This window comes from Geotrypetes seraphini, chromosome 4, assembly GCF_902459505.1.
Source record: "Geotrypetes seraphini chromosome 4, aGeoSer1.1, whole genome shotgun sequence".
NCBI lineage: Eukaryota > Metazoa > Chordata > Amphibia > Gymnophiona > Dermophiidae > Geotrypetes > Geotrypetes seraphini.
In genome coordinates this window covers 110,601,110-110,617,195 of record NC_047087.1, presented here as the reverse complement: position 1 = coordinate 110,617,195, position 16,086 = coordinate 110,601,110, and the positions used below count along the sequence as shown (strand labels likewise).

Here is a 16,086-nt window from a genome sequence, read left to right as displayed (position 1 = left end):
CTTTTCACTCTATTCCATCCAGCGTCTGCCCTCTGTCTCTTCAATCCAGCATCTGCCTCTTCCATCCACTGTCTGCCCTCTACCCCTCCCCCTTCCATATGGTATCTGCGTTCTTTCTATGCCCCTCTCTCCTACACCTCTTTCCTTATTTTTCATCTGATCCCCCTTCCCAGCATCAATCTCTTTCTACTTTGTCATTCCTCTGTCTCTTCCCTTTCCCTCATCTGATCTTTCCATTCCATCCTGACTCCTTCCCCTCCTCTAATCTCCCTGCCAGCTGTTTCCTTCAAATGTTCCTCCTCCCCTGTCCAGCAGTACCTTCTACCTTTCTTCCTCCCCTTATCCAACAGTAATTCTCATCCCTTCCCCTTCTCCCCTGTCAGTAGTAACCCCTTCCCCTCCCTTGTCCAGGAGTACCCCTTCTCCCTTTCCTCCTCCTCTTATCCAACAGTAATTCTCATCCCTTCCCCTCCCTTGTCCAGGAGTACCCCTTCTCCCTTTCCTCCTCCCCTTATCCAACAGTAACTCTCGTCCCTTCCCTTTCCCTTCTCCCCTGTCAGCAGAAGCCCTTTAGAAACATAGAAACATAGAAAGATGACGGCAGAAAAGGGCCATAGCCCATCAAGTCTGCCCACACTACTGACCCACCCCAATAAGTCTAGATGCTAGTGAATCGTCTTACGTAGGGATCCCACGTACATGTCCTATTTGCTCTTAAAGTCAAGCACGCCTGTGGCCTTGACTACCTGCACCGGAAGCTTATTCCAGTGATCTACCACCCTTTCCGTGAAAAAATACTTCCTGGTGTCACTCCTAAATTTCCCCCCTTTGAGTTTAAGCGGATGCCCTCTTGTGGTCGAGGGTCCCCTGGGGAAGAGGATGTCATCTTCCACCTCAACACATCCTGTGATGTATTTAAATGTCTCAATCATGTCCCCCCTCTCCCTGCGCTCCTCAAGAGTGTAGAGCCGCAGTCTGCTCAGTCTCTCTTCGTACGAGAGACCCTTGAATCCCAAGATCGTCCTAATGGCCATCCGCTGAACCGACTCGACTCTAAGCACGTCCTTACGGTAATGTGGCCTCCAGAATTGCACACAGTATTCCAGATGAGGTCTCACCATGGTCTTGTACAGCGACATTATGACTCCTGGTTTCCGACTGACGAAACTTCTATTGATACATCCCATCATTTGCCTTGCCTTGGATGTGGCCTTCTCTACCTGCTTGGCAGCCTTCATGTCTGCACTGATGACTACTCCCAAATCTCTTTCTACTGAGGTTCTAGCTAATGTTTCCCCTCCCTTGTCCAGGAGCACCCCTACTTTCTTCCCTCCTTCCCTCTCCAGCAAATGTTTCCTTTATGTAGGCTAGCTGCAGCTCTGTGTGCTTTTAACTTCGGCACACAGCTGCCCCTAAGCAGTATTTTAGCCGCGGTTTCATAAGGCAGCCTCGGGGCCTTCGGTAGGTCGGCCCGATTTGATGATGCAATGTGGGCCGGCCTATCAAAGGCCCCGAGGCTGCCTCATGAAACCGCGGCTAAAATACTGCTTAGGGGCAGCTGTGTGCCGAAGTTAAAAGCACACAAAGCTGCCTCTGCTTGTCTGGAGGTGCAGAGACATACGCGGCAGGAGTAGGAAGTGGAAGGCAGGAGTGTCGGCATAACGACGGCAACAGGAAGTTGCACATCAGCTGACGCCGGCACTTTTTGCTGTGGCTGGGGACCCGAATCCTTCGCGGACTGGCAACATTTTTTTGCGGACCGTCACCGGTCCGCGGACCGGCGGTTGAAGAACTGTGCTTTAGATGATGTAGCATCAGAAGGCAAGCTGCTTGATTTTTCACGACTGCAACAAACATTTGGTATTGCGAAGTCTCAAAGTTATAGGTGGTTACAGTTGAAGCAGGCCATTCAGGAGGGGTTCCCTGATTGGAACAATCTTAATACTCAGTATAGTTTGCCATTCCTGTGCTTCCAGACGGATTTCCTGGGTCACCAGGCCACTCAGTGGTATAAATTAATATCTGGATTTTTGAATAAGAAACAAAAAACTGGTCTTCGTGACATTTGGAGCATTGAGATTAAGCAGCAGATTACTGCATCTCAATGGCCACGAATTTGGACTTGGAGAATGAGATGTACGGTGTCTGCATCTATGAGACAAACGTGATTTTTTTTGTTACATAGAGCACAGTTCTTCAACCGCCGGTCCGCGGACCGGTGCCGGTCCGCAAACAAAATCTTGCCGATCCGCAAAGGATTCGGTCCCCGCCGCAACGAAAGGCTGGCGTCAGCTGACTTGCAACTTCCTGTTGCAGTCGCTGTGCCGGGACTCCTGCCTTCTACCGCATTTGCCTCCTGCCTTGTCTCCACACCTCCAGACCAGCAGCGGCAGCTCTGTATGCTTTTAACATCGGCACAGAGCTGCCCCTAATCAATAGTTTAGCGCGGTTTCATAAGGCAGCCTCGGGGTCTTTGCTAGGCCGGCCCACATCGCATCATCGAAACGGGCCGGCTATCAAAGGCCCCGAGGCTGCCTCATGAAACCGCGCTAAACTATTGATTAGGGGCAGCTCTGTGCCGAAGTTAGAAGTACACAGAGCTGCCGCTGTTGGTCTGTACTCTTGGGCCGCTGAAGGAGGGCAAAGAGCAGCTGTCCTGAAGGTTTCCCTTCCTCTCGCTTTTGCAGGTCACTTTTTTCCACCTTTTTTTTTTTCCTTCAAACAGCATCGACATCAATCAAGTAAGTTCCACTGTTCCTTGCAAGCGGTTCTGCTCGGCCAAAGCTTCCCCTCTGACATGAGCCACCCTCAGGGGAAAGAAAGTGACCCACAAAGGTGAGGGGAAGGGGGGCAGATGATGGAAGTTGGGGGGGGAGAGAGAGAGAGAGAAGGGGCAGATGATGGAATGGAGGAGATGAGAGAGAGAGAAGGGGACAGATGATAGAAGTGAGAAGAAGGGAGAGAGAGCAGAAGGCAGATGGATGTCAGTTGAGAGGGGAGAGCAGATGCTGAATGGAAGTGGGGAAAGAACACATACTGGATGGAAGGAGGAGACAAATAAAGGGGGAAGAAAATAGTAAGATAATGGAGGGGTGAGGGAAAGGGGTGACAAGCTGTGCGTAGACACAGTGAAAAGAGGGAAACAGGACTAAATAGTAAGAAAGAATTTAATTTAGATGGAGGCAGAAAATAGAGAAGGAAGACCAGAGAAGAAAAGGGAAGAGAGAGCAGAGAATGATATCAGATCTGAGTGGAGGAAATGAGAAGAGAGATATGCTAAAAACCACAAGGGGGAGGGAAGGATAGAGATGCCAGACCATGAGGGGAACAGAAGGAAGATGATGGATGCCAGACCAAATTGGGGGGGGGGGGGGGGGGGGGCAGGAGGAGAGATGGCAGGGAAAGACAGACAGTGAATGGAAGGGGCAGATGCTGGACTGAAGAGTCAGAGAAGGTTATCATGCTGCTGTACCGGGCCATGGTACGCCCTCACCTGGAGTACTGCTTCCAGTACTGGTCACCGTACATGAAGAAGGACACGGTACTACTCGAAAGGGTCCAGAGAAGAGCGACTAAAATGGTTAAGGGGCTGGAGGAGTTGCCGTACAGCGAAAGATTAGAGAAACTGGGCCTCTTCTCTCTTGAGCAGAGGAGATTGAGAGGGGACATGATAGAAACATTCAAGGTACTGAAGGGAATAGACTTAGTAGCTAAGGACAGGTTGTTCACCCTCTGCAAGGCAGGGAGAACGAGAGGGCACTCTCTAAAGTTGAAAGGGGATAGATTCCATACAAACGTAAGGAAGTTCTGTGGTAGAAAGCTGGAACGCTCTTCCAGAGGCTGTTATAGGGGAAAACACCCTCCAAGGATTCAAGACAAAGTTAGACAAGTTCCTGCTGAACAAGAACGTGCGCTGGTAGGGCTAGTCTCCGTTAGGGTGCTGGTCTTAGACCAGAGGGCTGCCGGGTGAGCGGACTGCTGGTCATGATGGACCTCTGGTCTGACCCAGCAGTGGCAATTCTTATGTTCTTATGTTCTTAGGGCAGACACTGGCTGGAAGAGAGTGAAAAGGTAATGAAAGCAGAAACCAGAGACGACAAAAGGTAGAAAAAAATAATTTTATTTCTATCTTGTGATTCAAATATATCAGATTTGAAATATGTATCTTGCTAGACATAATTGGGGAGTGCAAAGCCCAGGCAGTGCTTCTTTAGCTTCCAGCTGGCTTAGGGATCTCTCTGACCAGGGGGCAGTTGCCCTAGTTCCACTCCCCTAACACCATTCCTGTCATGTGTGACTGTGGTATTCTGTTACTTGATATTTGTGTAGCATTCTGTAATAATTTGGCTTATTCAGTTTTCTTGATAGTAGAGGGGATATATGTGAAGGGAAGGGGAGACAGGGGTTTTGTTGATCTTTGCACTGTATTATTTGTATTTATAAAATGACAATTGTATAGAATATTGTTTCTTTTTATACTTTAATAAAATATGTTCAATATAAAATTATAACTATTTGAGGCTTGTGCGGATGGGATCAGATGGTTTGTGGGACCGAGCTCACGGGGACGGGGCGGCGATGGTTTTTTAAAAAAAATTTCAGTCTTAGTAGTTTGCCGGTCCATGAAATAATTATTTTATTCCCGCCGGTCCATAGGTGTAAAAAGGTTGAAGAACACTGACATAGAGCATTTTTGACTCCGGTTATATTACAGAAATTAGATAGTTCCAAGTCTAATAGATGTTGGCATTGTCATCTTGAACCTGGGACATTAGATCATTTATTATATTATTGTCCCTTGATACTTCAATTTTGGAGATCCATTTGGAATCAGGTGAACAAAGTAATGGAAAATCCAGTGGCACTAACATACGACACTGTACTATTTGGCACTTTGATGAGAGCTAAAAGCCAAATATCATCTCACAATAACAAACTTCTCTTTATGATGACAGGGGTGCCATGGAGCTTATTTTAAGGAATTGGAAAAACTGGGATTGTTTGAACTATACCTTTTGGTGGAAGTCTCTGTGTCACGTCTTTAAAATGGAATGTACTATGGCTATAAAACAGGGACAATATAAGAAGTTTTTGAAGATTTGGGAACCATTGAAAAATTTTTGCAAGGAATGACTGTTGATTTTGGCCTTTGATCGTACACGTCCAGAGAGGGTGGGAGGGAATGAAAAATATTTTTAATTCTTTAATTTGAGTGCAATTTTTGAATATGAGTATGGGGGGGTGATATATCTATGTGTCATAGGTTACAATTTTGATTGAATTTAAGTGCTTTTGTAGTGTAATATGATTGTATAATATGTTGCATTTATTATGGCTTCAAAATGAATAAAGATATTAAAAAAAAAGAAAAGCTTTACAAGATTGGAGACAAGTAGATATGGTTCCATTTCACAAAAGGGAAGAAGTGAGAAACTACAGACTGGTAAGACTTAATTTGGTGGTTGGAAAACTAATGGAGATGCCGCTGAAGAAAGGATTTTGACCTTCCTGGAATCTAGTGGGTTGCAGGATCCAGGAGAGCATGGCTTTACCAAAGGAAAATTCTGATAAATAAATCTGATAGATTTCTTTGACTGGGTGGCCAGAGAGCTGGATAACGGACATGGATTCGATGTGGTCTACTTGGATTTCAGTAAAAGCTTTGGATACGGCTCCTCACAGAAGGCTCATGAATAAGCCAAGGATGAAATTAGGACCTAAAGTGGAGAACTGGATTGGAAACTAGTTGACTGACAGAGGGTGGTGGTAAATGGAATCCACTTGGAAGAGAGTAGTGAAATGCCTCAGGATTCAGTGATGGAGCTGATTCTCTTTAATATATTTGTGACCAACATTGCTAAATGGTTAAAGGGAAATGGTTGCTTTTTTTGTGGACAGAGGGGGAGTAGAAAGCATGAGAAGAGAGCTACAGCAATTATTGGTAAAAGAATGTTCAAAAGTTTGGCACTAAAAATTTACCCCCCCCTTTTTTTTTTTTTTTAAACCACGCCAGAGGTTTTTAGTAATAGTCAAAGTTCCTATGAGTGTTGGTGCAGCACAGAGCATTCAGCGCATTGGCCGTCACTAAAAACCTCTTACATGGTTTTGTCAAAGGGGGGTGAAGAAGTGCAGAAGAATGCAGCTAGGTTCCAGAAATCCAAAGGAGATGTTCTGCTGGGATCTATAGTATTGAAAAAAGGTCTCACAATTTTAAAAATGTGCCTGTTCTGGGCTAATCGAGTTTTTCCAGCAGAAATTAACTGGATGAAAATGCCCAGTTAGTGCTGAAGCCAAAACCATCCATTTTCTGACAAATTTTCCCCAAAGTCTCTATCCTAATCACTCACATATGTAAACTTTTCAAATACAATTCTGTACACTTCTGAAATCAACCTCTTGGAGAGGTTTTTACGCACCCAAAGATATTCCAATTGTTAAGACACTCCTGAATTGGCCTTAAGGTAGAGTAATGCTTGTAGGCAGTACAAATCAGTGTCCTTTAACCCTCAAACTCTGTTACATGAGATTTTGTAAAGCTGGCCATTATACATCATCATCACCAGGTCTTCCTGTTCTGAACTTGATTTTTTAACTCTGCTTCTAACCACTACTACTAATATTTATTATTTATAAAGCACTACCAGATGCACGTAGCACTGTACAAAAAACACACAAGAGATGGTCCCTGTTCAAAAGAGCTTATAATCTAATGAAGGCGAACATAGGATAAAGGCTTATATACAAACTCATATCTAGAAACCATTTTACGGGACCTCTATGATAGGAATGACTGTAGACATGCAAAGATGCAACGCAAAGATATTACGCACATGTGTGCATGAGTGTGACATCATCATGTTGCATGCTCGGAGGCCCTCCAGATGTAGCCCCGAGCTCAGGGCTTTCAAAAACCCAGGCATACTGCTGGGTTTTGGAAAGCCATCCAGGCACCCAGACAGTCTTCTAAAAAGAGGTTGTGTCTGGGTATTCCCAGACATCTGGTAACCCTATCTTGACTACTACCAGAGCCAAGAGGGATAATTGCAGCACTCCCTGTTCTAGCCAATCTTGAGGATCGGAGCCTGAGCACAGGTTTTCAGCCCCAAGCCAGGACAAGTTATGTAAAGACAAAGAAAGTTATTCTTACCTGTAATGGGATGGGGGTAACTCCTGGATGACATTTTGCATTCGAGACAACTGCTCGCCTTCTGCAGCACATGATACTGCCTCCTGTAGAGATAAATGAAATAACACACTGAGTAATAAATGTAATAGAACATACGTAGAAATCTGTAGCATTCTATTTAGAAATGGGTATGTCTATTTGTTACAGTGTGAAACTTTCTAGTAAGAGGCGGCTTCCTAGAAAGAAGCATATCCAAGAGTGGGCCTGGGTGAAGAGGGGCCCACTCATTTTGCCAACTGCAATAGGCTTTTGCCTTTCCGCAATTTTTTTTTTTTTTATAAATCTTTTTTAATTTTCAATTCAAGAACAGTGCATTAAAATATACATACAATTAACTTCACAACACTTTAAACAAAAGGAGTACAAGCAATTTGTCTTTATCCATCACAGATAACCAGTGTAAACTGAACAACAAACATAAGCTCACACAATTTAGTCCCAGTGGTGATACATGCAGCTATGTTCTGAGTCATCTACAGTGGTTTCAGGGCTAAATTCTTAAAAATTTGCATTAAAAACCGATGGGTTGCTGTTGTAGCCGTTATATTTGGATTTTTTTAAAAAGTGAGTCGTTCTCCAAAAAACGCTCATGCAAATGAGGTTGGCGGAGAGTAGTGAAGATTCTCTAAATTTGCATGTGCCCTTCACTGGTGATAGCGATGGGCACATGCACAGAATAAGCGCAAAAATAACCCCCAAACCCAACAAACTAACAACAAATCAAGCCACCAAAGTCAAGCAACCCTCCATGTGACAATGGGAGAGATGCCCACTCTCCCCCGCCGCAAAGCAACACCATCCCAGCAGTGGGAGAGATACCCACTCTCTCCCACCGCCAGGCAACACATCTGCAACATCCCCTAGGCAGTTGTAGAGATGCCCACTCTGTCTCGCCACCAAACAACACCCTCGCAACACCCCCTCATCAGCGGACAAGATGCCCACTCTTTACCACTGCCACATAACCCCCCATGCCTCTGACCCCCACCCTCTCCCCCTTACCTTACTTATATGGCTGGCAGGAGGGATGCCTACTCCCTCTGACAAGCAGGCCTGCCTCTTCAAAATGGTGGGCCTTCTCCTACCCGGTGCACTCTGGGATGTACCAGGGAGGGACCTAAGGCTCTGATTGTCCCAGGTTGTTTAAAGCCCCTCCTATGGGGCCTTTGATGTCCAGGCCAACCAGAGGAATATGCAGCGACTGTGCATGGTTCAAAATGTGGCGGTTAGGTTGATTTTTGAATTAAAGAAATATGATCATATAACACCCTCTTATCGGATACTGCATTGGTTGCCAATGGAGGCACTGGTTAAGTTCAAGTTTGGTTGCTTCTGCTTTTAGGCTGTGTTTGGTCTATCTCCCAAATATATATTTGAGCTCTTCTCTTTTGCAACCAACAAACATAGGAGAAATTCACACTTAAATTTTGTTTTTCCGCCTGTTAGGGGCTGCAAATTTTTAAAATATCATGAATGTCTTCTGTGATATCAAGCAGCATTATGAGGTACTAAGGACCTGATTATGCTATCTGATTTCTTTGTGGAATTTAGGAGACATTTAAAGACATATTTGTTTCTGAAACATCTAGGCAACTAGTTGGTATGGATATTGTAACAAATTACCTAGATCATCATAGTATTATTTCTAATTATCTGGTTATCTAATTTGTCTCTTAATTGTATTCTTTTTAATTTTTTGTAAACCACATAGAACTTTACGTTCCTGAGGTATATAAATTAATTATTATTATTACTAGACTTTAAGCCCGTTACATTAATGGGTGCTAGAATAGAAGTGTGTGTGTGTCTTTCTTTCTTTCTCTCTCTCCTTGGCCGCTTTCTGTCTGTCTGTCTTTCTTTCTTTCTGTCTCTCTCTCCTTGACTGCTATCTTTCTTTTTTTTGCTGTCTTTCTCCTTGGCCGCTGTCTGTCTGTCTTTATTTCTGCGTGTATCTCTCTCCTTGTCCACTATCTGTTTTATTTTTCTTTCAATCTCTCTCCTGGGCCCCCTGTCCTTCTCTGTATGTCTTTCACTCCCACCTACCTGTCTTTCAGTGTGTGTGTCTCTATTTCTGTCAGTCTGTCAATTATCGTACCCCTTCTCCCACCTACCTTTTTTTTTTTTATCACGCGTTGTATTGGAAAGGGCAACCGGCATACAGCAACCGCTGCTGGATAAAGTAAACCACCACTCGTAGCAAACCAGCATGTGTGCACGCTCCGAACGTGCGCATGTGCCGAACACATACACACCACATGCTTTAAAATTTCTCTGCCGGCCAGGGAGCTACGGATCACGCAGGTAGGAGTGCGCATGCGCGCTTAGGGCTTTATTATTAGTGATTATTATTAGACATCCCTCTGGTCAGCCATCTAAGTAAGGTAAGGGGGAGAGGGCAGGGTTTGTCAGAGGGAGTTGCATGGCGGTGGGAGAGAGTGGGCATCTCTCCTGCTGCTGAGGGAATATTGATGGGGGGGATGTTGCTTTGCGGCAGGAGAGAGTAGGCATCTCTCCTGCTGCCAAGGGGGTGTTGGGTGGTGTGTTGCTTGGCAGCAAGAGGAGAGATACAACATCAGCTTATAACATGCATGAATAAGATATACTTTTTCTCCCACAAAAACTACTATAATTCATAAGATTCAGCTATAATACATACATGTGCTGAAGAAGCATGCTCTGAAGAAGCATGCTTTTACCATTCCCCCTAAAAAAAAATTATAATTTATGTGAATCATGTAATTTTTATTTTGTTTCATTAGCCACAGTCAAAACACACACCACGAGATGCACTTTTCACAGTCCTGGCACTGTACTGGCACCCCGGACTAGTTGCTGATATTTTGTCACCAAAAGGTGATGCTGCACTTGTAGAATGACTCGGCGATGTTTAAGAATCCACTGGAGTGCTCGTTTCAATATTCAAGAGCCCATTTTCATGGCCATGTCGGAGACTGCTAGAAATCTCACTAAAGCCCACAATAAGCTGTTTTGATAATCCGCCACTAAACTGCCAGGTTAAACTGCATGGAACCAGTTTAGCGACCGCATTAAAGGCAACCTTACGTTTTGAGAATCTGACACCTGAGTGTGGATTCTGGAATGCCCACAACAATGCGTTACACTAATCTGCCGCAGAGTACCAATTGTCATGCCAATAAAGTTTCCTGAATTTGAATCTCCTAAGTTGGAACAGAAAACATGGTATATTTCATATTCTAGCAGTTACCAGGAAAAAAAACAACTTTCATCTTTTGACTTGCGAACTGAGCAATCAAGTTCTCCCAGTCCAGGGCTGGCTCAAAATGTTATAGCATCCTGGATCCACTTCTGTTTTGGCACCCATGCCCCGGGCCCAGGCTCACTTTGTTTTAGCATCTCCCATGCTCTGCATCCCCAGGCCTGTTCCCTCCTGCCTTCTTTGATGCTACTATCTGGTCCAGACAAGATGCAGCTTCATAGGCAAGCTGTTGCAAGGAGGGAAGTCCAGCATTAGTATCAAGCAGCAGCATTAGGACTAGAAGGGACCTCCTTCCTCTGTCACTGATTTTGATGCTGGCACTAGCCCTCCCTCCTCACAGCAGCTGGCATATGAAGTCATATCCTGTCAGGACCGAGCAGCAGTATCGAAGGAGGAGGAGATTGTTCAAACCACATCTCAGCTTAATTTATGGCCTTTTAATCACCAGCACCCTAGGCCAGACCCTATAGGTTAAGCCAGCCCTGTCCCAGTGACAAGAGTGATATAAACATGCAACCCAAAGAAATGTTTACAGAGCTACTTCTCTTTACTTCCACCCCCCTAAAGTGAGTCACTTTTACATTCTATTTATGTTGCAATGGAAAACTAACAAGAATTTGGAGGTTGGTGACTGATGCATGACTGTGGTCTGTCCAAAACCAAACCTTGTCAAGATGCAGTACTGAGCTGGGAAAGCCAGGGCAGGAGCCCCAGCAACATTCACCAATAGACCAGGAACAACCTCTGGGGTGCTATTATGGGCTGTGCTTTACTTCATTGTTACCCTGCAGTTGGGCATGCAGGGTGTGGGGAGCTCCAGGTCAGTTTAGGACATATGGGTTTTGGCAGCCCGAAGTTATACTTTCTTAAGAAACACAGAACTATAAGTTCCAGCACTTAATGAGATTGGAATTAGACAGAAATACATTTGGATTTAATTATTCAAACATACAATAAAGTGATCCCAGAAAGTCTGAATTACATCAAAATAGATTACGTTCTAGTAATATGGAGGAAAAAAAGCTTAGTGTTAAGTCACAGTAAAACCAAATAAACCGTGACTGTTGTCACATCAGCAGTTTTAATAAAATAAAACTTTCAACAATGTTTTATAAATAATTAGTGCAAATTTTATTTTTATTATTTCTTACTGTGTTTTCATCTCTATAGTGCTCTAAATTCCAGCTTCTTCATGTCATCCAATCACCAAATCAACATAGGCAGCTGCCTAGGGTACAAAATACTTAAGGTGCCAAATTCCTAGAGTCTTCTAGAGCTGTCCACTATCAACATAGTTCTCTGTTCCAACTTCCCCATCCATGCTTTCCAGTTTCCAAGGGCTCCCCTTGAATGTCTGACCTCTAAATGGGGATGGGAAGGGGGGAGGAAGAGGAAGATCTCTGCCCTCACCTCCCAATAGTGCCTGCAGGTGACAGAATCTTAAATCCAGCCATGTCTGCTGCAGATATATAAGCCAGTATTTTCATATTCCAATTCTTTACAACTGGGGAAACTGCCTTGGTGACTCAGAGAAAGAAAAAGAAGCAGGAAGAAGCTGTCTGTCTCTTTAATAATGACAAATAAAATGCTGGTTTGCAAATTACCAACCCCCTCCTTTACAAAGCCACACCAATGTTTTTAGTATCAGCCGCGGTAGTAACAGCTCTGAAGCTCATGGGAAGCTGTTACTGCGGCGGCAGGCACTAAAAATACTAGTGCAGCTTTGTAAAGGAGGGGGTGATTTTATTTATTTAAAATTTTTTTTAATGTATTACCCACAGCATCCTACAATTCTGCGTGAGATACAATAAAAACATAAGAACATAAGAATTGCCGCTGCTGGGTCAGAACAATGGTCCATCCTGCCCAGCAGTCCACTCACGCGGCAGTACCAAGGTCAAGACCAGTGCTCCAAATGAGTCCAGTCTCACCAGTTTAGCATGAACTTGTCCAACTTTGTCTTGAAACCCTGGAGGGTGTTTTCCCCTATAATAGACTTAGGAAGAGCATTCCATTTTTCTACCACTCTCTGGGTGAAGAAGAATTTCCTTATGTTTGTACAGAATCTATCCCCTTTCAACTTTAGAGAGTGTTCTCTCGTTCTCCCTACCTTGGAGAGGGTGAACAGTCTGTCTTTCTCTACTAAGTCTATTCCCTTAGTATTTTGAATGTTTTGATCATGTCCCCTCGCAGTCTCCTCTTTTCAAGGGAGAAGAGGCCCAGCTTCTCCAATCTCTCACTGTACGATAACTCCTCCATCCCCTTAACCATTTTAGTCGCTCCTCTCTGGACCCTTTCAAGTAGTACTGTGTCCTTCTTCATGTAATGGATGCAGTACTCAGTTGAGGGCGCACCATGGCCCGGTACAGAGGCATGATAACCTTCTCTGATCTGTTTGTGATCCCCTTCTTGATCATTCCTAGCATTCTGTTCGCCCTTTTCGCTGCCACAGCACATTGTGCGGATGGCTTTATGGACTTGTCGATCAGAACTCCCAAGTCCCTTTCCTGGGAGGTCTCTCCAAGTACCGCCCCGGACATCCTGTATTCGTGCATGAGATTTTTGTTTCTGACATGCATCACTTTGCACTTATCCACATTGAACCTCATCTGCCATGTCGATGTCCATTTCTCGAGCTTGATTATGTCACGTTGCAGATCTTCGCAATCCCCCTGTGTCTTCACTACTCTGTATAACTTCGTATCATCCACAAATTTAATCACCTCACTCGTCGTACCAATGTCCAGACCGTTTATAAAGATGTTGAAGAGCACAGGTCCAAGCACTGAGCCCTGCGGCACCCCGCTGGTGACGCTCTTCCAGTCTGAGAATTGTCCATCTATCCCCACTCTCTGTTTTCTATGCTCCAGCCAGTTTTTAATCCACGTGAGTATTTCACCCTCAATTCCATGGAATGCAATTTTCCGAAGTAGTCGTTCATGTGAAACTTTGTTGAACGCTGTCTGAAAATCCAGATATACAATGTCGACCAGGTCGCCCTTGTCTATCCGCCTGTTTACTCCCTCGAAGAAGTGCAGCAAGTTCGTTAAGCAAGATCTGCCTTTACTGAAACTATGCTGGCTGGTCCTCATCAGATCGTGTCCGTCAAGGTGATCAATGATGCGGTCCTTTATCAGTGCCTCTACCATCTTTCCCGGTACCGAAGTCAGACTCACTGGTCTGTAGTTTCCCAGATCTCCCCTCAAACCTTTTTTGAAGATCGGAGTAACATTCGCCACCTTCCAATACCATAAAATCAAAATATACAATTAAAAAAACAACAGGAGGACACCTTAAAAATGAAGAACATTCAATAATATTTATTTATTTAAAAATTTATTAGCCATCCTACAATTATGGTCTTATGTAGATTACAATAAGATTAGCTAGACATTTGTAGGATGTACAGTCATGAAAAAATAAACAGACAAGTTCGCTCAAACAGAAAAATACTTTTTAAAAAGTTACTTTTTTAGGTTCTTTTGGAATAAGAACATAAGAATAGCTTTACTGGGTCAGACCAATGATCTATCTAGCCCATTAGCCCGTCTTCACGGTGGCCAATCCAGGTCACTAGGCACCTGGCAAAAACCCAAATACAGATCCTCATCGACTTACGGCCACAATTGGTTCCGACTGACAGATCACAAGTCGATATGGACGTAAGTCGGCCTATACTAACTACAGTATTTTTTACCCCTCCCCACATACCTTTTCCCTGGTGGTTCAGTGGTGAGGGGTAAAAAATAGTTAGTATGGGCTGGGATGGGAGATAGGGGAAAATGCATCATAAAGTCGAACTGTCGTAAGTTGCATAGGTCGTAAGTCGACGAAGACCTGTAGTAGTAACATCCCATGCTACTGATCCAGGGCAACAGTGGCTTCCCCCATATCTGTCTCAATAACAGATTTTCCTCCAGAAAAATGTCCAAACCTTTCTTAAAACCAGCTACATTAACTGCTGTCACCACAACCTCTGGCAAAGTGTTCTAGAGCTTAACTATTCTCTGTGGGAAAAAAATATTTCCTTCTATTGTTTTTAAAAGTATTTCCCCTGTAACTTTATTGAGTGTTCCCTAGTCTTTGTAATTTTTAACAGAATTTTTTAAAAAATCAATCCATTTGTAACCATTCTACACCACTCAGGATTTTGTAGACTTCAATCATATCTCCCCTCAGCTGACTCTTTTCCAGGCTGAAGAGCCCTAACCTCATTAGTCTTTCCTCATATAAGAGGAGTTCCATCACCTTTATCATTTTGGTAGCTCTTCTTTGAACCTTTTCTAGTTCTGCTATATCTTTTTTGAGATAAGGTGACCAGAATTGAATGCAATACTCAAAGTGAGGTTGCATTATGGAACATTATAACATTCTTAGACTCGTTAACCATCCCTTTTAAAATAATTCCTAGCATCTTGTTTGTTTTTTTTGCCTGCCATCAGATATTGGGCGGGAAGTTTTAGCATAAAATGACACCCAGATCTTTTTCTTGGGCACTGACCCCCAAGGTGGACCTTAGCTTCTGGTAGCTATGATTTAAGTTACTCTTCCCAATGTGCAGCATTTTGCATTTGTCCCCAAAATTTCACCTGCTATTTAGATGCCCAGTCTTCCAATTTCCTTAAGTTTGCCTGCAATTTTTCCCACAATCTGCATGCATTTTAACAACTTTAAACAGTTTAGTGTCATCCGTAAATTTAATCACCTCACTCATTGTTCCAATTTCCAGATCATCTATAAATAAGTTAAATAGCACTGATCCCAGTACAGATCCCTGTGGCACTCCAACATTTACCTTCCTCCATTGACAGTCTGAGATCTGACTTTAATTGGAACAGAATTCCAGGTCAGAGCTACCTGATACATAAAGGCTTGAAAAACAATATCTTATTTCTAATTCTTTTCACCTCAGAGAAATGAAACAGACTTTAATATAGTTGCTTCACATAAAAGGAAAAAGCAAAGGACCCTGGCTTTGGATTATTTTAAATATTAGACAACTCATTTGATATTAAGGGTATAGGCGGAATAATTGAAAGTAAGCTCTAAAGTTTATTTTATAAGGCCAAAATCCACATGTGAGGTGTGAGGTGTGAGGTATGAGACATGAGCTGAAGACAGTCCCTTCTGGCCGAGATTGAGAACCTGTACAGCAAGGGTATCCAACTGCAGTCCTGTGAGGCCACACCCCAGTCAGGTTTTCAGAGCATCTGTAATTAATATTCATACACAAACACCAATGGGATTTATAAAATAGCTCTAATTAATTAAACAATAATTTCATATAAAAAGGAGCTATGCTATCTACTATAATAAAACCCTAAGCGCGCATGCGCACTCTTATCTGCGTGTTCCGTGATCCCTAATCTGTAGGTCCATGGCTGGCAAGAGTGCGCATGCGCGCAAGAAGACACCAGGACTCCTCCTCCCGAGCCCCAGCTACACTGACCGGCTTCGGCCCCGGCGGGCCTCTCATGGAGCCCACCTTCCCGCCCAGCATGGGTGGCGGCAGTGGCAGCGATGCCAGGAGCGAGCCAGTACCAGGGCGACTTGAGGGGCTGTTGGATTGAGGCACGCGTGGCGGCTGTCGGCACATGCAGGCAGTTGAGCTGTGGCGAAATGCATCATGCGGGTGCTGACAGGACAGGAGGGCAGACACAAA

At 44.0% G+C, this 16,086-nt stretch overlaps 1 protein-coding gene across 1 annotated transcript in view; it reads right to left on the bottom strand.

Moving 5' to 3' along the window:
- Nucleotides 1-16,086, bottom strand: part of ARHGAP31 (Rho GTPase activating protein 31) — a 260,085-nt gene that overhangs the window by 55,804 nt on the left and 188,195 nt on the right. The window contains exon 4 of the mRNA XM_033941960.1: nucleotides 7,148-7,230. Coding sequence (XP_033797851.1) covers nucleotides 7,148-7,230 — 83 coding nt within the window. The remainder of the gene's footprint in view (nucleotides 1-7,147; nucleotides 7,231-16,086) is intronic.